The sequence below is a fragment of the Thamnophis elegans genome, chromosome 2 (assembly GCF_009769535.1).
Source record: "Thamnophis elegans isolate rThaEle1 chromosome 2, rThaEle1.pri, whole genome shotgun sequence".
Taxonomy (NCBI): domain Eukaryota; kingdom Metazoa; phylum Chordata; class Lepidosauria; order Squamata; family Colubridae; genus Thamnophis; species Thamnophis elegans.
In genome coordinates this window covers 25,682,618-25,706,335 of record NC_045542.1, presented here as the reverse complement: position 1 = coordinate 25,706,335, position 23,718 = coordinate 25,682,618, and the positions used below count along the sequence as shown (strand labels likewise).

The window sequence follows — 23,718 nt, the reverse complement described above, 5'->3', positions numbered from 1 at the left end:
GGGTGTCCTCCGTGACTTAGGAACTTCTTCCAACTTTTGCTTCACCATCCGAAGTTTTAACAAGCAACCTTCCGAACAGTCCGGAAGCATCGCCCAAAGAGCACGTGGTAACACAGACTCTTTTAAGACCCGGAAGCTGTTCCGACGCACACCGGATGTCGGCTTCCCTTCACCTCCCTTGTCTTTTTCTTCCGCCATCTTGCGCCCGGATTGTCTCGAACGGTAAGCCTCGTCGTTTGTATCCGCCGGAATCCGCCTCTGATGCCTCCGTAAGCCGGCCGGCGGGGAGCCGCCTAAATGGGAAACGCTAAAGTGGCTCCAGAGGGGTGGGCCGAGGGCGGCGGGGCGACCTGGGACGGTTAGATTCGGCGGGGGCTCCGAATAGGCCGCTGTGGGCCATTCGCTCTGGGTTATGGGGCGTCAGGGCGGCCTTGCGGTTCAAGGGGAGAGGCTCCCTGGAGTTTGGGGGCGGAAGAATGATGTTTGGTAATGAACGCACAAGGGAGAAGAAGGCCGTCCCTTAGGAAGACTCCGGCGCTTCCAATAAAGCCGGAGGGGACGAGAGAACTTAACGTTCTTGGACAGGTCCTGGTTTGCTCAATTGTGGGCGGTGGCTGGACTGGAGACTCTGCTAAACGGGCCCTCCTCCCCCTCCATGTTGTTTGATATAAAGAATTGAAGGGGGAGGTTGTGGTCAGAGTTGGGGTGGAGTCTTTCGCGACGCCTAGATCAGGGGTCCCCTTAACTTCGCAACTTTAAGACTTGTGGACTTCAACTCCCAGAATTCTCCAGCCAGCCACAAGTCTTAAAAGTTGCCAAGTTTGAAGACCTCTGGCCTAGATTTTCTGCATGTGGTCAAGCACAGGGCGACAGGATTTGCCAAGAGAGTGAACTCCTTGCTGTTTTCACACGAACTTTGTGCTTGGGAAACGTTCCCCTCAGAGCAAGGCACTGAGCAAGAAACTGAGCAAGGATGGGGCAAAAAATTAGGAAGAAAGCTTGCAGGGTGATAAGTGGAATAATGGTGGTGGTGGTAGTGTCAGCACACAGGCATAAATATATTTAGTGGAAGGGAGAGAATACTAACACTTTATTTATTTTATTTTTTCTTATTTAGTTTGTCAAATATGTACAAGATAACAGGTAAAAATATAAACATGGACATGAACAAGGGAAATGAGTACAAATAAATGGGGACAGTAGGACAGGGATGGAGGGCACGCTGGTGCGCTTACGCACTGTCCCCTTGTTCAGTCCATCCTTCTGATGAAGTGGCATGTGAAAGGATGTTTGCTTGGTAAAAGGTACCTGGAAAGTACACGGTGATGGTGGTGTGATAAAATAAAAAACAAGGTGATTTACAGAACCAAGCTTTATTTAGGGAAGGGGTAGAAGTTGTGGGTGTAAAGGTTTTTCAACGTATGAGAATATCTAGTAATGAAACTTGGCTGTGGAGGCTTGTGTGAGGTGCATACATCTTCCACAGTTGAACTGGCATAATATACACAAGTAACTTGTGTATATTAATAATTCGACTTATTTTTGTTGTTGCTGCTGGATCATAAGCCTTGACCACTTAACTGAGATAATAAGGCAGTTATAAGATTACAAAAATGAAGACCAGATCAGCATTTTTAATACTTTAAAACATTTGGCTGAATATTGAAATACAGGTAGTCCTCAACTTACAACCAAAACTGAGCCCAAAATTTATGTTGCTTAAGTCACAAATTTGTTAAGTGAGTTTTGACACAATTTTATGACTTTTCTGATCACATTTGTTAAGTGAACCACTGCAGTTATTAAATTAGTACAAGGTTGTTAAATGAATCTGGTTTCCCCATTGATTTTGCTTGTCAGAAGGTTCCACAAAGATGCTCACATGACCCCAAGATACTGGAACTGTCATAAATGTGGATCAGTTGTCAAGCATTCAAATGTAAATCGTGTCACCATGGGGATGCTGCAATGGTCATAAGTGTGAAAATTGTCATAAGTCAGTTTTTTCAGTACCATTGTAACTTTGGTCACTAAGCAAACTGTTGTAAGTTGAGGACTACCTGTAAATTGTCTTTTTAGGATTAATATCTTAATACAGTATCTAAAGGTCTTATGTATAAGTGGTTTGCCTGGGTATGATGACTGCAACACTTTACGACTTTATTGTAAAAAAGTATTCTACAATAGATAAGATAATAGGACAAAAATAACTACCTTTTATTTTGTTCCTGTTCTATCAAGAAATGCCTGGAGAAGCCACAGAAACTGTCCCGGCAACGGAACAGGAGCTGCCCCAGCCTCAAGCTGAGACAGGTTAGTACTTTGGATGATTTATATACCTTTAAAATACATTCTCCATCAGCATGGAGACCCCTAGAAGTCCTTTGTGGAGAGAGTTCCATGCTTTCTACCATGTGTTTGCCCAAAAGCCTTAAGGAAATCATCTGTTAATTTGATCCTTTTTATTTGTAGTAGTATTAAAAATAAAAGATTTACCTTATAGAGCCGTTGTATGGTTAAATAAGGATTTAGGGGAAACATTATAAATCACTAGATACATGTTTGGGAGATTGTATATAATGTTTTTGGAGTGAGCAACTGCATGATTGCAAGCTGGAACTAAATGCTCTCTTTCATTGAAATTTTGAACCAGCTTTCCTTCCACTCCCCACAAGTCCTAACTGAGTGTTAATTTGTGCTTTAATCCAGAACATTGGGAAGACGTTAGGCCCTTTAAAGTATATTATACGGACAACACTAATAATTTAGCTACTGGAATTTTTTTCTTCATATATTTATTTGTTGGTGTTATCAGATGAGATATTAGAGCTGTTTTAGTATTGTAACACATGTTAGATGTTAGAAACTCGCTTAATATTTTGGCTTTTATATAAGAGTGACCTTACAGAATAATTGGGATCCTTTAAAATGATATTGCTAGTAAATGACAGAGATTTTTTTCAGGAAAGAAAAGTGATGATAATTGTATTTTTGAACTCTAAAGAAATCAAGAACTCCCTTTCAAAAAATCTCAGATTGGCATTTATTAAGCATGCTATGCCTGGCTATACATGAGATTGGCAAAGAGTGTGCCTCATTTTGAGTGGATTAGAATTGTGAGCTATGAGCTTTTTAAAAACCCTGGTTGTGTTTTAGTGTATTTGGCTGTATTGTGTGCATACTTTTACTTTATTGGATTTACTAACTTTTGAACTTTACTATCTATTATGTTTCAAGTGATATGTCTTGAGGGAATTTTGGATGCTGGATACCAAATAATTCAATTTTCATTATTTGCCACATTTCTGGCTGGAAGCTTAAAGGATACTGCATGATATATGACTTGGCTTCTATGCACACACATGCGTGGAGCTGTTGTCCATTACTGCAGTGTTTTTCAACCTTTTTTGTGCAAAGGCACACTTTTTTCATGAAAAAAATCACGAGGCACACCACCATTAGAAAATGTTAAAAAAAATTAACTCTGTGCCTATATTGACTATATATAAAGTAATTTCCCCACGGCACACCTTACACTATGTCACGGCACACTAGTGTGCCGCGGCACAGTGGTTGAAAAACACTGCATTACTGGATGGTTATTTCTTTTTTGTAAATAAGTTAATGTATTTATTAAAACACTTAAGAAACAAGAGCTACAAAAAGAGAGATGGAGACCTAGTTGATAGAGTAATATGGCAGTAATTATTAAACATAGGATTTACTATGATCATGAAACCTAAAATTCATTATTTTATTGTCCAGTGCTGAATTGTTAATATAATGGTTTCTATCCCAAAGGTGGCACATGTGATTTGAAAACTTAGGGGAACTTTGGAGTTCCATTGAGTGTTCTGTGAAGAGTGGTCTGGGCAACAGAGATGCTTTTCTTCTAGGCAGCCAGCAAGTACCTGTTTCTACTCCTACACCAGAGCAAGGGCATTCAGAAACAGATACACCTCTCCTGATTCCAGCGAGCTAGAAAGGGTTCTGATGTCACTTTCTGTGGAGGCAGTTTTCCTGATCTTGGCTTCCTCTGGAGAGTAGTCCTGCCTGCAAACTAGCATGGCTTGAACCACCATGATAACACTTTTTCCTTTTACTTTTTTTAGTTTTCATGATTTTCACTTTCCTTTTTTGGAGACCTTAACCTAGTAGTCAGTAATCTAATGGACAGCAATGTAGCGTCTGAACATTTTGGAGCTTTCTATGAGGAGGCCAAATAAGAAGTTTAATTTCTAACTTTCCAGATCCATGCTTAATCTTTTCAAGAGAATTAAGCCAACATAATGGTGCCCACATCTAGCTCCTTTAGGTAACAACATACTGCCCTACCTTTGTATTCATATAACATACAACATTCCTAAAGATAACCAAACATATTTAGCATGCTTCCTCCTCCCAAGAATGTCATTTCTTCCTTTCTTCATAGAGACCAACAAAACATCTGCTATAAGCTATCATTAGCCTTCAGTAGCCTTAGAGATCACATGGTTGAGAAGGTTTATGTTTTTTTCTCCATATTAATAATATCTTTAAAAACCGGGGGAAGCAGAATATCTTGTCATATCAAATACTGCATGTTCTGGATGGAAAACATGATAGCCAGTGAGAGAGTCTTTAGAAAAAACTATGTCATAGACTTGCTAGACTTAACAGGTGGCCCATTTACACATTCCAATCTATTCATCCCACAGAACATTCCTTGGGTTTCAGCATCAGCAAATTTCTCATTTAGCCAGTCAGCTCGCATAATATACACAAAGGAGGCAGCAACTGTCATAGTCCACTTCAAATCATACAGAAGACATGTTTATGAATCATGATTAGACCATCAAAAAGTCAAGAGCATATTTCAACCAGCACATGTCCTACCGCACCTGGATACCAAAGAGAGCTGATCTCCCTTGAAAAGAAGAGAAAAGAGACAATCCAACAGGTGGCCACATAATTCCTCCAAACCAGTTGCCTGGAACTTATGATTTTCAGTCTCCAGGGTTAAATAATTGCCTGTATCAATGTATTATTGAAATTTCCTTTCCCTGAAGTAAATGCTTCTTCCTTTCCAGAATCAAATAGCCCAAATATTAAGAAAAACATCTATCAATTCCACTGAAAGTGAAGACATTTCTCAGATTGTGACTCTTGGGAAAGGAAAATTTGCTCTCTGGCCAGTTTTTATTAATCAGAGACATCACTCTCAGGAGAGGAGCCTGGATTGGTTAGGAGAAATAGTTTAAGAATAGGAAACTCAAAGCTTATATCTTCTGGGACAATCTAAAAGAACTTCTGAAAAGATAGTACCACCAAAGCTGAGCAAAGCAAAGCTTATGAATAAGATAAACTTTTGGGCTGAGCATCAGATAAATTCAACTGCTGAGGTTTAGAACTCAGGTAATAGACCTCAGCCTCAGAACGTTGAAGCAAATTATGTTGAGTTAATAGGGGATGTTCTGATAGCTCCCAAAACAGCTTCATCTCATGCTCCCTATCTCAGGAATTATAGGCAGTAAACATATTTAAATGCACATGGCCCAAAAACCTGCTACCAGTGGTGGGTTACGACCGGTATGCCCCGGTACAGGTGTACCGGTGCCTGCTGGGAGCGCCAGGTACTGTTCCGGTATGGTGCTCCAGAGGGCCTGCCTGCCGTCCTTACCTGTATTTGAGCTCTTTGGGCTTCTGTGCACGGAGCGTACGGCGCCTGCGCAACGCTACGCCGAGCAGCCGAAGCGTCACAGAGCATCGCAGGAGATAAGAACGCGTGCACGACCACTGCACACATTCATGTAGAGGATACCGGCCCCTGTTGCAAGGGGATCCAGAACCCACCACTGCCTGCTACATACCTTCCCCATTAACCTAGACTCCTGAGACTAGTTCAGAACTGGAGAATAGAATTATACTGAGTATGCTAATAGCACCCAACTGTGCCAGGAAACTGATACTTCAATCAAGGCAAGCTATCAATTTCTTAAAAGGAGCTTCTGGACATCACTAGACTAAATCAAGGGGGATCATCTGGTTACAGTTATATGCCAGGAGTTTGGATTTATCTCACCAACCTAGAGATAATTACAAAATCATACATACTATTATAGAATCCAAATGACTTTCTACCATCTACATATATGACTTCACAGGGGAAGCTTTCTACTACTGAGCCCAAAATGAAGGAAGGCTCTACAACATCAGATTTTATTTCCAGGTCTTGCCTTTACTACATGCAGACTTCAACAAGGATAACCAAACCCTCTGCATATAGGAGTTGTCCCTTTCCTCAATTCTAGCACTGGAGAGCATTGAAGAGCTCTTTGCTAATCTCACACTAAGATATTTTAAAGGAAGTTTTTTCTGTTATCTATCTAAGAATGGCCATGATCAAACCTTCTGCTAACTCTAGAAGTACTTGCCCAGTAGTTACAGTTCATCAAAACAATCATTTGGCCAATAAATAAAAGCAGAAAATAGTTCCCAGCAGGATTATTTCCCCATCCGCACAGCCCCCAATGGATTTCTATCTCAGAAAATTCTCTGACCCCATCATAGGAGAAAAGTGCAATAGACTTTCTTCTATGGTGGAAACAAAGTGTCTAGAACACTCAAGTATTGAGAGCAGGGGATAAATTAAGGGCAGGAGTCCCCGGGCTGTGGACCAGTATCTATCCATGGCCTGTTAGGAACTGGGCTGCACAGCTGGAGATGAGTAGCAGGCAAGCAAAACTGCACACATATGGAATGTAGGTTATCTGCTTCTTCTTCCCCCCCCCCCCAAAAAAAAAAAATATATGGAAAAATTGTCTTCCGTGAAACCAATCCCTGGTGCCAAAAGGTTGGGGTCCTGGCCAGTATGAGTAGTCTTTTATAGCAACTAGAGTTGGGATTGGCAACTTGGTTTTTAAGCAAAGCAGTTTCTAAGTAACTGACTCTACTTATAATCTTCAGCTTTGCTTCACAGACTTGCAAAGATCAAAAATGTAAGGATTGGTTCTTAAATTTTTAATCCTCATTTTAGCTTCACTAAATTAGGCAGTTACTAAACAAGGACCCTTTGCATTCACAATCATGGACTTAATTAATTTGTCTCTACCATATTCCAATTGCTTCAGATTTACTTATCTAAATTTGTAAACTGGCCTGTAATTATGAGATTGGTAAAGACCCATTTTAAACTGTCCTGATTCTGTACAGAAAAAAAAGTCATTATAAATCCAAAATTGATTTCTAGCTGATAATTCAAATCTAAACAAGCTACTTTGGTTTTCAGTATATATTATAGTAAATAAACTTCAAGATGGAAAAATATATTATTGTTTCTGACAACACATTGATTTTTAAGTTATCCTTTACTGGCTTTTATCCTATGGTGAAGTAGTTGTATTCATGCCTGCTAATGCTCCATGGGTTCATCTAGATTGGCTTTTGATGCATCATTACTAACATTCAGCAGCTGCTGGTAACTTGAGTTCATATGAGTGCATGTAAACATCTTGTCACAATCCGAAGAAGCCATGAAGGTAGGCATTTAATTAATTCAAATCTGCCAGCACAATGACATTAATTTGGTTAGAAAGATTATTGATTTGTCAAATTCATTTCTAATATAAATAAAATTGACATTTTCTATAGTGGGGTGGTTTTTTTTTTGCCTGTGCTTTTTGTCTTTTGCAACTGAGTTTTAACTCCCATCTTTCTGCATGATTGGATGTATTTCCACTTGAGCAGCTGGCCTCAAAAAGCATATATAGCAGCCTTGTAGGATTTCTGAATGGTTAAAACTATTGTTGTAGCTCCAGCTCCTGGGGCCCCCATGGAAACGATGAGCAAGCCAGTTACTACCAAGAATCCTGAGATAGGAGGCAAGGATTTTCAGGCTGGGACTGCTTTAGAGTGTTCAGGTAGGTCTGAAATTAAAGCAGCAGACTAGAACTGCCACACATATATATCTGACTTAAAATGAAAGAAATGCACTGTAACATCACCAGTGTTTCTGAAATGCCAGCTCTGTTTAATCTGATGCCTTAGATTTGATTCACCCGCTTGATAAACCACAGAAATTTGAACAAACACCTGAACACTCTTTAGCTGTTCAGTACTGTATTTGATCCTTTCCTAAAGTGTTACAAATAGTCCTTGACTCACAACCGAAAGCTCGGAATTACATTCATAAGTGTGCCAGTCGTTAAATGGGTCATCACATGACTGACCCAATTTTAAAACACATTTTGCAGTAGTCATTAATGGAATCATCATAATCATTAAAAGTGAATTCATGGTCATTAAGCAAACCCATTGTTCCCAATGGGCATTTTTGCCAGAAGCTAGAAGTAAATGCCAGTTTCTGGCCAAAAAAAGTAATAAATGATGGTCACATGATTGCAGGACACTGCCAATAGCTACAAATGCTTGGGTGGGGGGGAGGGGCAGACAGCCATTGGAACTTTGAATCCAGGTCACAAGTCCTTTTTTGTGTGGGAGGGGCAGGGGTCCATTGTACTTTCAAATGGTTGCTAAGCAACTCATATCCAGGACTATACTAGGTTTTGCCTTCTGTCATTTCCAGTAGGCATTTTATTTGGAAAGTCATAAATGAAATGTTGTATCTTAATATTTTCTAAAATATTTTAATGGTGGAAGCATCAATAAAGAATCCTTTCAAATTAATGCTAGGCTCACAGTTATGTACAGTCCTTCACAGAGAAATAGTTCTACTTACTAAGATGAAACGTACAACTTTCTGATTGTAGCCTTGGCTGCTTTGCTACCTTGTTCCAGAACTTATTTTACTCTTTATTTTGGAATATATGTTCAATTGTCCTACGGTCATGTGTATAACTGCTGCACCAGATTTGCTAAGATTTAATGCACAGGAATTGACATGAAGCACATATCTTTTAATGTGACTGTTTTCTTTATTAAATGAGCTGTTAAAGAGTAGTTAAGTGCCTTTTTGCCTTCTCTCTTATATTTGCCTAATGGAAAAAATATAGGATTAAGACCAGGGGAGTTCATAGTTTATAAAACAGCCAATTATGATGAGTTTGAGGCTAATCCCTTTCATCTTGTGGATTCTGGTGTTTTTTCAGGAATATTTTGAATTAAGATATGAGCTTTAAGTGCAAGCAGCAGAAAGGCATAAACTTCAAGATGGAATAGGATTGAGTTTCATAGATTTGGTTTCCATACTGATATAGTTGGACCACATGCTTAATCTCTTTTGCTATATTTGCCTTGAATTCTGGATGTCATCCCAGTCCTGTTGTCATCCCAACTCACACTATTAGAGTTATTACAGTAGCAAAAGGTTTTGCTCAGCTGACTCATTAGTCTAGACTCTAGATAAAAGAATAAAGGACTCTTGAGTGTTATTTTTTTAATGAATTTGAAAGTTCTTATTATAAAACTATTTTCTCCTTTTTTTGTCTTAGTTTGGAAAAGCCAGTCTAACGTAATATATATTGGATTTTGTATTTGGGATTTTACACGTAAGCCACCTGGAGTCACTATGAGTTGGGTAGCTATATGAGTTCTATTAATAAGTCAAATAAAATAAACTAGAGGAAGATTTCAAGATACCAGAGCCCTTAGGTCATATGAGATTCCTTGTCCTATGCAATCAAACAAATACATATATATTATGTTACCTCTCTGAGTTTATGCTTCTGGCTTTTTCTAAATAATTAACCCAAGAGACTTGCAGGTCACTAATGCAATTATTAGCTTTTCTGTTGCATGTGAATTATATAAGAACATAGGCAAGTGGCTATTGGATCACAAACAACCCTGGCTCATCTAGTCAGCAATTTGTTTTCAAAATCAACCAACTGTAGAAGGAAGCCCATAACCTCTCAGTAGATTGGCTTCAGAGGCATTTACAGCACCATCAAAGCTACTAATAGCCTTGAATCCTCCCAACTTCCATGAATTGATCCAAAGTCTTTTAACTGTGGAGGTCTTATTGGTTCTATTGATCAAGCTGAAAGAATAGAATCTTCTTGATTGTTCTAGCTCCTGTTTTATCGATGTGCTTTTAATAACTGTTGATTTTGCTCATTCAGCATCTGCCATTCCTGCTTCTTTTCCTGGTGCTGCTGAAGCACCTCCAGTCTGTTCTCAGCCTCCCATTCTAGCATCAGGTATTTGTTCTTAATCTTAGCATATGCCGTCTTCAACAGTATATTTATAGTGTTGGACTAATACAGTTACTTTAATATGGCATACAATCTGATGGGAGTGAATGGTAGTTGGTATCACTATGCTTGAAGGCCAGGTTCCAAAACTATGTTCAAGTTCTGTCCTTAGTTTAACTAATCAAATGCCTGGGTTCATAGATTATAATGTTTTGCCTGAAATGGGGATGCTTCAGTATGCTTCATTGATACAGTATAGTTTGACTTACTTGAGGCTTCTGTAATAAACTTAATTTAAAATCACAGGCTTCCCTCCTTAAAATAGAAAACAAAAGTTTTCAAATTTCCAGTGCACCACAGTGGAGTGAATGTTTCAAGCTTAAATGTTGCAACTTGTTTCCTGAACTAGCAGCTTTACTATCTTAAAATGAAGGTGATAGGAAAAAAAGACTACTAGCAGCTGTTAAAGGGTTGAATTTATGGTAAGATTCATTTGTGCCAGAAGTGATAGCTACAATTAATCCTCACGTAATGTCCGAAATTGGGGCTGACAATTTCAGCACTAAGTAATGTCGTTAAGTGAAACTTCACATGACTGTACCCAGCTTACATCTTACACAGTTCCACTGCAGTAATTAACCAAATTACCTCTGGTAATTAAGCCTGATGTCACATGACCACAACTTGCAGCCTACTGACAGTTTCTCTATTGACTTGTCAGTAAGTAAGCATGCCAGTAAGAACCACAAATGACAATACCATGACTATGGGATGCTGTGATCATTGCAGATGCCCATCAGTTTCAAAATGCTCAAGTCATGACCACATGAATGAGGATGCTTCAACGGGCATCATTTTGAGGACCGGTCATAATCTATTTTTCAAGACTATACACAAGTTTGAAGAGGTGCAGAATTAGGCGGCTGTTAATCAGTGAATACCTGAATAGCTTAGCTGTGGTATAGTAATTTCCCCAGCTATTTGGCAGCATCAAGCTGACTGGCTGATCTCAATAAAACTAAGTTGGGTGGGAAACTATGGGAAATGGCTAGATTGTGAAAGTAATATTCAAAAGAAATAATTACATGGGCATGTCTCTAAAGTGACTAGAAAATGAGTTCAACTCAAAGAAGATTGTGTGTCTTCATGGGAAATGTTGACTCTTTCTGAAGTGTTATGGCTGCAAAGACAGTTTGGTTTTATTCATCAAATGTGCATGCTGCCAAACTGGAATATGCTAAAGTATAATAACATTTTACATAATAAAGAGTAATACAATACAGTACGCAAGAGCAAGCCAATGATATAATGGCTAAAAATTAATAAGTGTCCCAGAAAAGTTGCTTGGGGTGGGAGGAAAAAATTCTCTGGCAGCAGCTCTAATAATTTCTCCCCTACAACAAGTAACAGCGCTTCCATGTGGGAGGCTTTATAAATAACTTGATTTTTCTTCCTACATGTTCTTTTTCCAATGCTGATTTACTTTTTCTCCTTTACCAGCTGTTTCCACCTCTTCTACTTATAGCCCCCTCCACCCTTCCGCTTCGTGCCATGATGCTAACTCTCCCCTTGCTAGCCTCTGTCCCTTCACTACAACACCAGAACTGGTTACCTCTGTCTCTTTGGTACAAGCCACTCCTGATGCTGCTTTGTCTTCGGCTGACTCAGTTATGTTATCTCAGACCCTTTCTCCCGTGAAACCACCAGTTATGGCTGGTGTTGCACCTGTTGACATGTCCCTACCTTTAGGGCCTGTAGCCTCTCCCCCAGCCTCAGTAACTGCCTCTGGATCTCTTACTTCTGCTCCATCAACATTTCCTATAAGCCCAGCAGGGTTAACTTCTGCAGCCTCAGTTTCTCCAATTCCATCATCTCCTGTCCCAGCTCCTTTCATTCTCCCAATTGCTCCTGTGTCTGTTTCTATGGCTACAGCTCCCATCCTTGATGCAGTTCCAGCTCCTACTACTGTGGCTTTACCCTTTAGTCCAACTCCTTTCCCTCCAGATTCTGCCGGTGCTCCTGCTTTGTCACCAACACTTCCTATCCCTAACACTGCAACCCCTACTCTCGATCCAGTGGCTCCCATTTCATCCTCTCTTCCCCCTCACCAGCCTTCCATACCCATCAGTTCTGTTCCATCCCTTCCTGATTCTATGACTGTTCACGGTTCCATCATTTCTCCAATGCCTGTATCGATTCCGAGACATCCTGCAGGGTCACCTACAGAATCTGCATCTCATCCTGTGACTCCTTTGGCATCTATTTCCAGTTCTGAGATCCCGGCTTCATCTCCTAAAGTTTCTGGGGCTGATCCTTTGTCTCCAGCAAAGCTTGCTCCTGCAATACCACCTGCAAAATTTACTTCTGGTCCTGAATCCAGTATCATGTCCCCAGCAAAGCCTGCTCCTACACCATTGTTACCCGAAGGTCCTCCTGGCAAACCTGTTTCTGGTTCTCTACCACCTGTGAAATTGGCATCTGGTCCTGCAGCCCCAGAAGTATGTCCTGTGTCTGGTCCACTATCTGTTTCTTCCCAGCTACAAACTCCTATTTTGACAACCGTTTCCGACTCTGTAACTACTTCTCTAGACAAAGCAGTACTGGCTTCTAAACAGGTGGCTCCTGCTAAGTCCCCTGTGAAACCTCCTCCCTCAGAACATCCTGCTGATGCTATGATCACAGCAGGTCCAATAATGAAGCCTGCTTCTGGGTCTGTAGCACCTTCTGGAACCCCAATAGGCCCTTCTAGCCCTGTACCACTTTCTTCACAGCCAGAGAGTCCCACTTCAGTTCCTATTTCTGGCTCTGCTTCACTGGGCACAGCAGTGTCTAAGCCTAAAGAACAGAGTACGGTACTTCCTTCTGTGAAACCGTCTTCCTCTTCAGAAATTTCTTCAGGTCCTATGTCCTCATCAGGCTCTGTTCTTACACCTTCGCTTCCTCCATCGCCCCCAATGAAATCTACTTCTTCAGTGCCTATTCCTGAGCCCATTTCCCCTTCTTCTGCTACAGCAGCAGGACTAATCTCTGCTCCAGGACTACCCAAAGGGCAGCCTGTGAAAACTGTTCCTAGTCCTGTGGCTCCTACAGGACCCCCTGTGGAATCTGCTCCCCTTTCAGCCCCTGTTTCTAGTCCAGCAATGCCTCCCACGAGCCCTTCGCCACCTGCTTCCAAGAGGGTCCCACCTGTTTTGGGACTAGCTCCTGCTCCTTCCATATCTGCTTCTGTAACTCCAGGGACGGCTGTTTCTCAGCCTGCGGCTGATTTTGGCCCTGTAGCTGCAGTAGAGCCTGCTCTTGTCTCACCAGCATCTGCTGTGAAGCCATTTTCAACTTCGGAACTTGCTTCTAGCTCTTTGTCTATGGCAGATTATGTTTCTAGTCCTGCAATGCCTACTGCCCATACTCCTGCACTTATTTCTGGATCCACAGCCCTTCCTCTGGCCTCTGAAGGGGTTACTCCTAGTTCATTAGCATCTGCTTCCCATCCAGCAGCAGCTTCTGAGGTACCTCCTCCTGAACATCAGGCATCACCTATAGTTGTAGCAGAGATGGCTTCAGCTCCAGTGACACCAGCCACACCTGCCCTGATAACGTCTCCTGTGGGCCCAACAATGGCAGTTTCTCACCCAGCACCCTCTGCGGTGCCCGCACAAGTGACCGTTCCTGGAACCCCTGCTGCTTTTCCTAAACCTCTTTCCTCTCCTGACCTTGTAGCCTCTGCCATCCCTCCTCCTGGCATTGCGCCTCTGCCTTCTGCAGTGACTCCTTCCGTTTCCCCTGCAGCAGCATTTTCTACTCCAGTAACCCTTAGTCCTGTCTCTAGCCCCAAATTGCCCCCTGTCCCCGCCTTAGACATAAGCCAGGTTTCCATTTCAACTGGGAAGGCGATGCCTTCCCAGAAAATGGCACCTTTGCCTCTTGCACCTGCTGATCCTTCTGTTTCTACTCCTCCTATTGCAAGCAGTCTCACTCAGCCGGCTTCTCCTGCACCCTCTCCTTCTACCCCCATGAAAAAGCTAGAACCTTCCTCTGTGCTTCCCAAGCCATCCCCTGTTGCACCTGCACCTGGTTTAGCACCTGAAGTGACCCCCAGCCCTATTTCTACTACCTTTGAAGACGACGAGCTGCCACCCTTGATCCCTCCAGAGGTACATGTTGAGGAGTCACCTCTGCAGCCAGTCCTGGTGGACTTCTCTCCTAAGACAGCTGTGCCCCTTGCTGAGGTTCCAGCAACTGCTCCTTTACCACCTCCTCCTATCAAACAGCCTTTCCTGAAGAATAACAAGGGTATTTGCCTCTTCGGTTTGCTGTGTGCATGGATATCAAAGGCCACTCACTGAATACTAACTTAATTGTACAGGCATGGAGTGTGAATTCCCTCTGCTTTAACTGTTAGACTAGAAACACGCCATTTAGGATTTAAAATTTACTAAGTCAAAATAAACCTAGATTAAGTTATCATAGTTGAATTTTGTTGTGCACACTGTGATTCATGATTTATGTTTAAGAACATACACTACTAATGTGATAGTTGAATCACTGGGCATGATGTGTGTGTTTAATAGATGTGTCTGAGCTGATATCTGTGGAAGAGAACTAACCTAGAAACTGTAATCACCTCTTTGTTTTCAATGGCACACTGTCATTTCAGCCTGCTTTTTTTGTTTCTAGTGTTTTGCTTGTGGTTGCATATCTAGTAGATTTTGTTAATTGCAGATGCATTTCATGGTATGTTCTGTGCTAGGAGGTGGTATTTTACCCTCATCCTTAAAGAATTTGTGGTCTAATGTTGATGTCCTCCTTCAGTTTATTGTTCAGTGTCTATATTTGCAACTGCATTTTGGATGAGTGTGTATAAATAGGAAGCTCTCTGTTAAATACTTGCATACCCTGTGTGTTAAATTCACGTGTTGTCTGTTAGAGAATAAAAATTAGTAGTCTGGTGTTTCTGTCCAATTTTCAGTCACTTAAATGTAATCACATGCATACGCAATTTAGGGTAAAGGTGCCAGGGTTTAGCATCACTTGGAATTAAGATAGTATTAGTAAGACAGATGGGGACATCAGTTGTGCTTGTTCCAGAAAACCTGTGCCCTGAATATGCTTTTTTGTCAGTAATCACATTTATTCCCTTCTTGCATTGCAGTCACACAGATATTAAGGCATGTGAGCTAGCACTTCACTGAAACTTGCATCCAGAGATGGCAGTCATATAATGGTGGTGGTGTCTTGAAGTTATCTCTGAAAGATACAAATGCAAACTATTACATGCTTTAAAAGTACTTTTACTTTTTAAGTGAGTCATCATTTAGTATTCATTTAGTCCTTGCAAACATCTTTCTTAAGTTTTATTGTTTTAAAACCTTGGGAACGCGCCATGAACTTGAGCAGACTTTCTTCATCTTGCACTCCCTTGCTCACGTTCCTTTGTTTTTTGATGCAGGATAACCAGTTTGCCAGAACAAATTTAAATCATATTTCTGAATTCTGTGTACTTAACCGGTATTTCTTTGGCTTACCATGTGTGTACCCAGCTGCTTCAGAACACTGAACAGGAATTCATAATTAAAACATGGATTAGTGTGATGTTTGAATCCACTTTGAAGCAGTCTTAATTGGTGCTAGTTGTTGTTTGTCCTATGTACACATCATGCTAAACCCTAGGTCTCACAAATTGTGAAAAGGAAGGGAATCTATGCATAATGAGGAAAGGTGTTCAGATCCATAGCATATTTCTAAGCTCCAATCATGGGCCAAATTACAGTATGCCAAAATGAAACGGTCATTTTTTTTTTTTAAAGTACTAGTTAAATGAAACAATATCCTTACCCTGAGAATGTGATCAACACCTTGCTTGCAAGTTCCCAGGAAGAAACCTGTTCTTCCTGTGAACCTTGATTGAACAAACTCCCTGTCCTATTGCCACATAAGTTAAACCACTATTATATTACATCACTGCCATTTCGGAATTTCGTTGTCTGTAAATTTATTTTTTTCCATGTGTGTGGGAAATGTTGGGGATATGTTCTTTTACTACCAGACATTTCTGAAGTATTTTGGCTTGAAATTATTTTTTAACAATGTTTGCACAATAAAAGTTTCTTCATGAACCAAGCAGCAAAGCTCTGGGCCTGCCTGCCACTCCCAATAGAGACCAAGTTGGAAAGAAATTATGCATGTTGATTTCTGTAGGTTCTGGAACAGAATCCGACAGCGATGAATCAGTGCCAGAACTTGAAGAACAGGACTCCACGCAGGCCACCACACAGCAGGCGCAGGTGAGAAAGGGAAAGAAGAACAGCATAAACTGTATTTCATATGCTTGGGCAGGGCTGTAAAAGTAAGTATATTTCAATCTCAAAAAACTCACACAGCAATTGTGAATACATAATTTAGTTAGATAAGAGGCTGACACTTTCTACTACTTTTTAAAAATAACAAACAATATTTTTTTTAAATTGCACAGCTACCCAGTCAGCATCAGCAATATCACCGACACGTTTGGGTAATGCTTACTCATTCTACATCTCAATTCTTCCCATGTATCATTACCTATCTAGCATGGAGGTGAGAATTATGAAAAATTAGCCATGATCAGCTCAGTGGAACTTGTTTTTGTCCTGTTCCTCCCTAGCTTTCTTTGTATCCATCTTCCAACATATACAATTCAGAGGCAATGTGCTGATCTCAGCTTAAAAAAAAGTTTTGTACCCTGATTTGCAATAGTTTTTCACATTAGTGCACATTCTGATTTGTGACATGTCACAATTTTTTATCCATGTTGTCTATATCAGTTAGTGAAATGGTAAATATAATGGATATGTATCTAAAGTTGGTATGCTACGATTTCCAAACATGAAACTAAAGGAAGAGTATCCAGTATACGTAATATATTTTAAAAAGTGGGTGTTTTCCTTTTGAATAAATCATGCGAAGAACATTTCAGGAGTTAAAGAGATAAATTACAATGGGTGCTAACGGGGCAATTTCTTGAATTTGTTTCTGCTATATATATATATTTTCCAAAATATGGAAATAAAGCTGTTACTGTTCTGGGTTTTTTCATCATGCCCTGCTTCCTTTCCCTTCCATTATCTTTTCCCCCTTTATTGGCTTTATTTAACATTTGAGTGCTGTAGTGATAAATAATATTGTAAATAAGGAACTTCCCTGCTGTGGATTGTAATGTTTGTCATCCTATCTCTGACCTCGCTCAGTTTCACCCAGAACTTTTTTTTCTCTTCTGAAGAATACACAGGGAAAATCCCAAAGACTGAGGACACTATCCAATAAACCTACTTATCCACAGATCATTGTGATCTGAGTTAGTATAGAAATAACTGTTCAATAGTTGAAGTTGTGCAAGAAGCTGGGAGTAATTAAAGAAACTGGGAGTTGTCTGGCGAAACACTGGCCCTGTATTTTAATCTGGAGGCTTTTTGGTGAAGATATGCATGTGCAGGTTCTCATGATGATCAGCATTTTTTTTAAAGTATGTGGTATTCTTGACAGCTTGCAGCAGCAGCTGAAATAGATGAGGAACCAGTTAGCAAAGCAAAACAGAGCCGGAGTGAAAAGAAAGCACGGAAGGTAAGATCAAATTGACAGTTCCTGGTGGCTTGCTTGATTTGGCCAACAGAAACTGTTGGTGCCCCTGAATCTTTAATCATGTAAACATATACCATCTAAGGTTGTCTTGCAGTACCTGTTCTACTGCAACTATCAAAACTTCATTTTTTGTCGTTGCTATTTCTACAAGTCATTTCTTATAGCACATCCTTATTTTGGAAAACCTGTTGATCAAAAGAGGACTACTGTGAAATGTACAGGGCATCAGATAAACTTTTACATTCAACTTGTCAAAAATTCCAAATGTTTGTATATCACAGAAAGGAATATATTTGAATACATCCCTGTTGGCTTCTCTTCAGGGAATCTTTTGCCCAGAGAAGTCTTATTCTAAAAACAGTCAAACTCTGAAGTGCAATCCTTGTTTTATAGAAGAAGATGAAACGGAGATAACCCATAGTTGACCGTATTACTGGCACAAAATTCTGAGTTGGGTTTTGAATGGGAGGTGCCATTTCCCTTTCAGGAAAGAATTGTGTAGGTGTTCTACATTTATCAAAAAGTAATGAGTGTGTCTTCCATTACACTGGCCATCTTATAGCCTATATGACCGCCAAATCATAGTTATTGCAATATGCTGTACATGAAGCACTTGAAAGAATAATTGGAAGCTTCGGTTTTTGAGTGCGTGTGTTCCTCAAGCTGCATTGGCTTCTGAGTACAATTCAAAGTGCAGGTAGTTGCCTTGACAGCACTTTACAACTGTGTTAATTTAGGGGACTGTTTTTCACCAATTGTTTGTACCCATCCAGTGGGGGGGGGGGGCATTCTTTGAGTGCCATCAGTTGAGGGGGTGTAAGCTGGCAGGATGCAGGAGAAGAGCAGGGCACCTAAACTATGGGACTTCATTCCCCCTTGGCCCTGACCCTATTGGCCTTTTTTAAAACTAAAAACTTAGGTTTGGGCCCAGCCTGGACTATGATGGAGGTTGGCTCTTGGTTTTGTTAACCATTACTTTATGAAGCTCAACTGCCATGCATTTTTATATAATACATTTTAATTGTTTTTCTCTTTTTACTGTAAGCCACCCACAGCTATGAAGTGGGTGACTACATAAATTAAAGAAATAAATAGAGTATTAGGAGTAATTTTGCAATGAATTAGACTTTTTCCCACATGGCAGAAGGAATTGTGAAAACCCTGCTTTAGAAAAGGGACCTTTATGATAAGTCCAGTGTTCTGATCTCGCTGTGGCTCATCTGCAATCCATTTATTAGTCTAGCTCAGGTGCTGTGTGTCAAAATCTTTTCCTCAAACAATTATGTTTTGTTTTTAAGGCAATGTCCAAGCTTGGCCTTCGTCAGGTCACAGGTGTAACCAGAGTTACTATCAGGAAATCCAAGAACATTCTCTTTGTAATTACCAAGCCAGATGTATATAAAAGTCCTGCCTCCGATACCTATATAGTCTTTGGAGAAGCAAAGGTAAGTTGAATTTAGGGAATCCCCAGCAAGGAAGTCTTTACCATTTGTTTCTGCAACTATCAGTAGATTTGCTACCAATTAGAACTTGGGGTTAACATTCAAACAAACAAAGAACATTTGCTCTGCAGGACCTTTCTGACAACAGGTTCATGTGGATGCTTTGTTTCATGGGAAGAGTTAAAATGTGAAAGCAGAACCTATCAGTATCACTATTTATAAAGTTCTCTATTTTGCTTTCTTTGCAACCCACTAGCATTGTCAGTTGTAAACTATCTGATTGTAGGTGATCAAAAAAAAATTCTACAAGTCATTAAGTTGGTTTTTTTTTCCCTCATCCATTTCTACCAGATTGAAGATCTCTCTCAGCAAGCACAGCTGGCTGCTGCTGAGAAATTCAAAGTGCAAGGAGAAGCTATTTCAAATATTCAGGAAAACACACAGACTCCTACTGTACAAGAAGAAAGTGAGGAGGAGGAGGTAAGGATCACTCTTAAATGTGTGAGCTGGATTTTTCAGGAAGTTTAAGACATGCATCTAGTAGTTTATGCTAAATCATTGCCTCAAATTTTGTCTGCTGAGACATGTATGAGCCTACCTGTGAATATAAAATTACTTCCTAGGGATAGTATCAGGCTAAAAAGAGGTATCAAACTGAAATGGCAATGAGAAAAAGAACCTGTGATACTGCTTTGTATCTTATATTATGTCTACTGGCCAGCCTGTGCTGGCCTTCTCCATCTCTTGTAAATATCTAGTTTCCTTTATATTTCCAGGTCCACAGTAGGCAGGTGGTCTAATTCATTCCAGGTTTTTTTCATGGTTTTGTCATGGTAGTACTTACAGTATACACGTACCTCTATTTTTGCAACCAGGAAAGTGCCATACTGCTTGACTTTTTATCAGTTTTTAAACATTCTTTTTGAATCTTCAGATATCATTTTCAAATATTTTCTTCCATTTAAGTGGCAGGCTGAAATAAACAGCCTATTTATCAATGAATATTCTTCAATGTCTTCCTTCCAGCATTTGAATGGAGTACTGTGGTTTTTTTTAAGTGCCAGCTTGTCTCTAGTTTCAGTGAATTTTTGCTAGAGGCATCCATTTGTTAATTAAATTGTGTGCCATGCATGATCCTAATAACTATAATTGTGCTTCAGCTTCATCCCGTGTTAGAAAAGCTGCCATTCACTGATGTCACTGCCTGATATCTTGTACACTACCAATGTGGTTGGCCTGTTCCCTGCAGTGCACATAGACAACTTATTCTCCATCATTAGTAGCAGATGCCTAGCATGGACTGGGATGGAGCAAAGCTCAGAGTAGGAAGTGCTTTGGAAATGTGAGACATAGCAGACCTATTAGTCAGCTCTGTAATATTTTTTTCTCTCATAATCAAGCCATGCTCTCTATATATATGATAGTACAGGATTCATTCAGTCAGGCCAATCTGTTGCGTTTTGTTCATTAAGTTTTGGAATTCCTAGATGTGTATGATACTATATAAGCAATGAGTCTCCATTTTGCCCTTTTTCTTGATTTGTTTTCCCTGGATTTTATAACAAGCTCTCTATTTTGCTATATTTTTCACCAGACCACTTGTCATTCCGTGTTACTCATGAGATAAAAAATGAAAACATGAGTTTTTTAAGTTCACTAGAATGTTTGTAACAATCCATAAGGTTTCATTAGGCTATATTTTGTGGCATCTTAGGAGGTTCTTACAGTTACTATGGGATCCTGAGTGTTACAGAGTAATAGAGCATCTCTTTCCTGATTGACAGAAAAACCTGGCAGATGCCTTGAGAGATTATCTATCTTCTTCCTTCCAGGTTGATGAGACTGGCGTCGAGGTGAAAGACATTGAGTTAGTTATGTCCCAAGCAAATGTTTCCCGGGCAAAAGCAGTTCGTGCCCTAAAGAATAACAGTAATGATATCGTAAATGCAATTATGGTAAGTGCTTGATTGAGTGCTATATGTGACTAAGGCTGCTGTACCCCAAATTCTAGTATATATTTGGGAGAATTGACCATGGGCATTTTAAGTGGTTATTTCGGTTGATTATCCAGCTCATTACAAGAATAATGTTCTGTTTTTATTCAGTATGTTTGCTAGTGATTGTTAGAGTACAAGAGAAATAGATATCAAGATGCCATATGTTCTAAAAATTAGGTTAACTGCTGTAGATTAACCATGCAGTGAGGCAAAGAAGTGACTTAGAGGAGAAACGTCTGTTTCCAGATAGTCCAGTTAAACCTCTTTAAGCTTCTAATACAAATACAGCAATATTGTTTCCTCGGGAGTTACATAAATGCCTTAGTGCTCAATGTTATATCCTAGGCAACTATTCAGGAACTAGGCACTGTATCTTTGCCTGTGCTTTGTCACAGCAACAATTGCACCCTTGCTGTTCCTTGACCTCACAGGCAGTTATAATAATAGCCCTCAGGGTCACTTGGCTGTGCCGGGTAGCTAAACAATTTGCTTCCGTTCTACCACCTAAGGGAATAAACAAAAAGGTTGTTTCTCACTTGCTCTTTTCTGTTTCTTTCCAGGAATTAACGATGTAGCCATCCAGAAAGGACTTTTTGGTGTTACAGAGAAATGACAGCTGAATTGAAAATTTGTACTATTTCTATCAGTTAATAAAAGTGGTGGTTTAAACAGATTTTACATCTATTTGCTTTCCACAACATGTTAGAATCTTCAAATTGGAAAAAAAAATAGTGGCTAATGATCCTGGTTTGAATTCCTTATTTGCTGGAAAGTTTCTACTAATTCTTTGAAATTTTGCTAGAGTGCCAAAGAAATGGCTTGCTGTGAATCTTTTTTTTTTAAACAGATGCAGCTACAATCATCGAAACAGTGGTTGTATTCACAAATTTCCTGTTAATAATCTCAGTAAAAATATACTTGATAGAAAAATGTTGTCTCTGTTTCAGCAATCCCTGAAAAGATTTTGCTACAGTTTCTGTGGGTACAATAGATCTTATTTTAAGGCTTATTCATAATTTGGACTCCTTCCATTGTTTATCTTTCTTGATTAATACATACATGAAATATTGTACCTAAAATGCAAACCAATCAATGCCGTAGCTGTCACTATAGCTTCTCATTAGAAAATCAGCATTACTGTATGTGAATATTACTTAACTTTGTTTCTGAAGAACCAATTTGTGAAGAGAACAAAAAAAAATCCTGCAGAAAAGTAGCTGTGAGACATGGTTTTGAACAGTCAGATTGTGTCCTTGCAACATTGATGCTGATTTCACAAATAAGTAAAATTTAAGCAGTATAATTGTTCAGTGAATATGACAGAATAATAGCTTGTCTTTCCTCATGCTAAGGAAGCGGGAAGCTTTGCTTGTTTTCCTATCTTGAATATTTCTTGGTTTGAACGCTCATGCGGAAAATTAAATTTTAGTGGGAAACCTAGATTTTGTCCCTTCTATAAATAAGTTTGCATAATTTTATGATTTTTACATTTGTTTTGTTAGGAGTAAAGTATATGCCCTTTTTCTACTCATTGGAAATTACTTAACTAACCACATTTTTCAGATACATTAAAAATGCAGCTTTAAAAAAATAGAAAAAAATCTTTAATATAAGCAGACATATTTTGGTGCTCTTAATGATCATTTATATGATGGTTTTCTGATATTGGATATCAGCTACCTTATAAGCATATTTGTTGATCCATTTTATTTAGAAAAAATAATGTAACTGGAGCTTTCAAACAGCTGGTGTGTCAGTACATAAGTATAGTATAAGTATAATCTTTATTGTCGTACTTAAATACAACAAAATTGGTTATATATGTTTTTATATATGGTTATATATGTATACATATGTTTTATAATCCCATTTTCTAGAGTTCTCGATCCACATTTTTCATACAGCATCATTACCTTAAGCATGAAAGAAATCACTCAAAATAGAGAAAGATATTGGCTTATGTACATTGTCCTATGGTGGCTGTGAATAATGATGGAACTACATTGCACAGCTTTATTCAGCACTAGATTGAAAAAAAAATGTTTGGATTTAGAATGCAACTCTTTTTGTAATGACGTGGGTCCTCAACCAGCTAATTAATGTGGTTTACCTCTGGCTAGTAAACCATTATGCTTAGGGTGATACGAAGTTTGATCAGTATGGATTGTTCAAACCACTTTTTAAATATTCTGGGATAGAATGAACTGCAAACACAGTATTTGATCCCAGGACTCTTGAAGAGAATAGATTCTTAAAATCATAGGTATTCATGGGGGAGTAGAGTGGCAAATAACACATGCATTAAGATGTCAATATGCATACTACATGATTATGGTACATCAAATTTAATTCCATTCAGTAATTGCACCATTGTGGCTTGATACAAATGTTCTTGGTCATAGTGGTTAAGTGGCTCATGTAACCAATTCAAGGTTTATAGTCAAGAGTATCTTGAACTACTTATTTCATTATATACATTGATATGGTTATCCAACTGACAAACAGGTGGCTTTGGGTAGCTTACAACGTTCATTTATT

General features: G+C 39.5%; 1 protein-coding gene across 5 annotated transcripts; it reads left to right on the top strand.

Annotated features, from left to right (window-relative positions):
* Nucleotides 1-116: 116 nt before the first annotated feature.
* NACA (nascent polypeptide associated complex subunit alpha) lies at nucleotides 117-21,853 on the top strand. Of its 5 annotated transcripts, XM_032210205.1 has the most exons (9): nucleotides 121-222; nucleotides 2,242-2,313; nucleotides 7,791-7,898; nucleotides 16,326-16,411; nucleotides 17,646-17,723; nucleotides 19,040-19,186; nucleotides 19,535-19,663; nucleotides 21,016-21,138; nucleotides 21,741-21,853. In XM_032210205.1, the coding sequence occupies exons 1-9, from the start codon at nucleotides 156-158 to the stop codon at nucleotides 21,753-21,755; spliced, it is 825 nt and encodes a 274-aa protein (XP_032066096.1). In that variant the 5' UTR covers nucleotides 121-155; the 3' UTR covers nucleotides 21,756-21,853. The 5 variants fall into 5 exon arrangements, with proteins under 5 accessions (XP_032066094.1, XP_032066096.1, XP_032066097.1 ...); XM_032210206.1 differs by lacking the exon at nucleotides 7,791-7,898 and having other exon boundaries at nucleotides 123-222; XM_032210207.1 differs by lacking the exons at nucleotides 121-222; nucleotides 7,791-7,898 and adding an exon at nucleotides 246-269.
* Nucleotides 21,854-23,718: the final 1,865 nt, after the last annotated feature.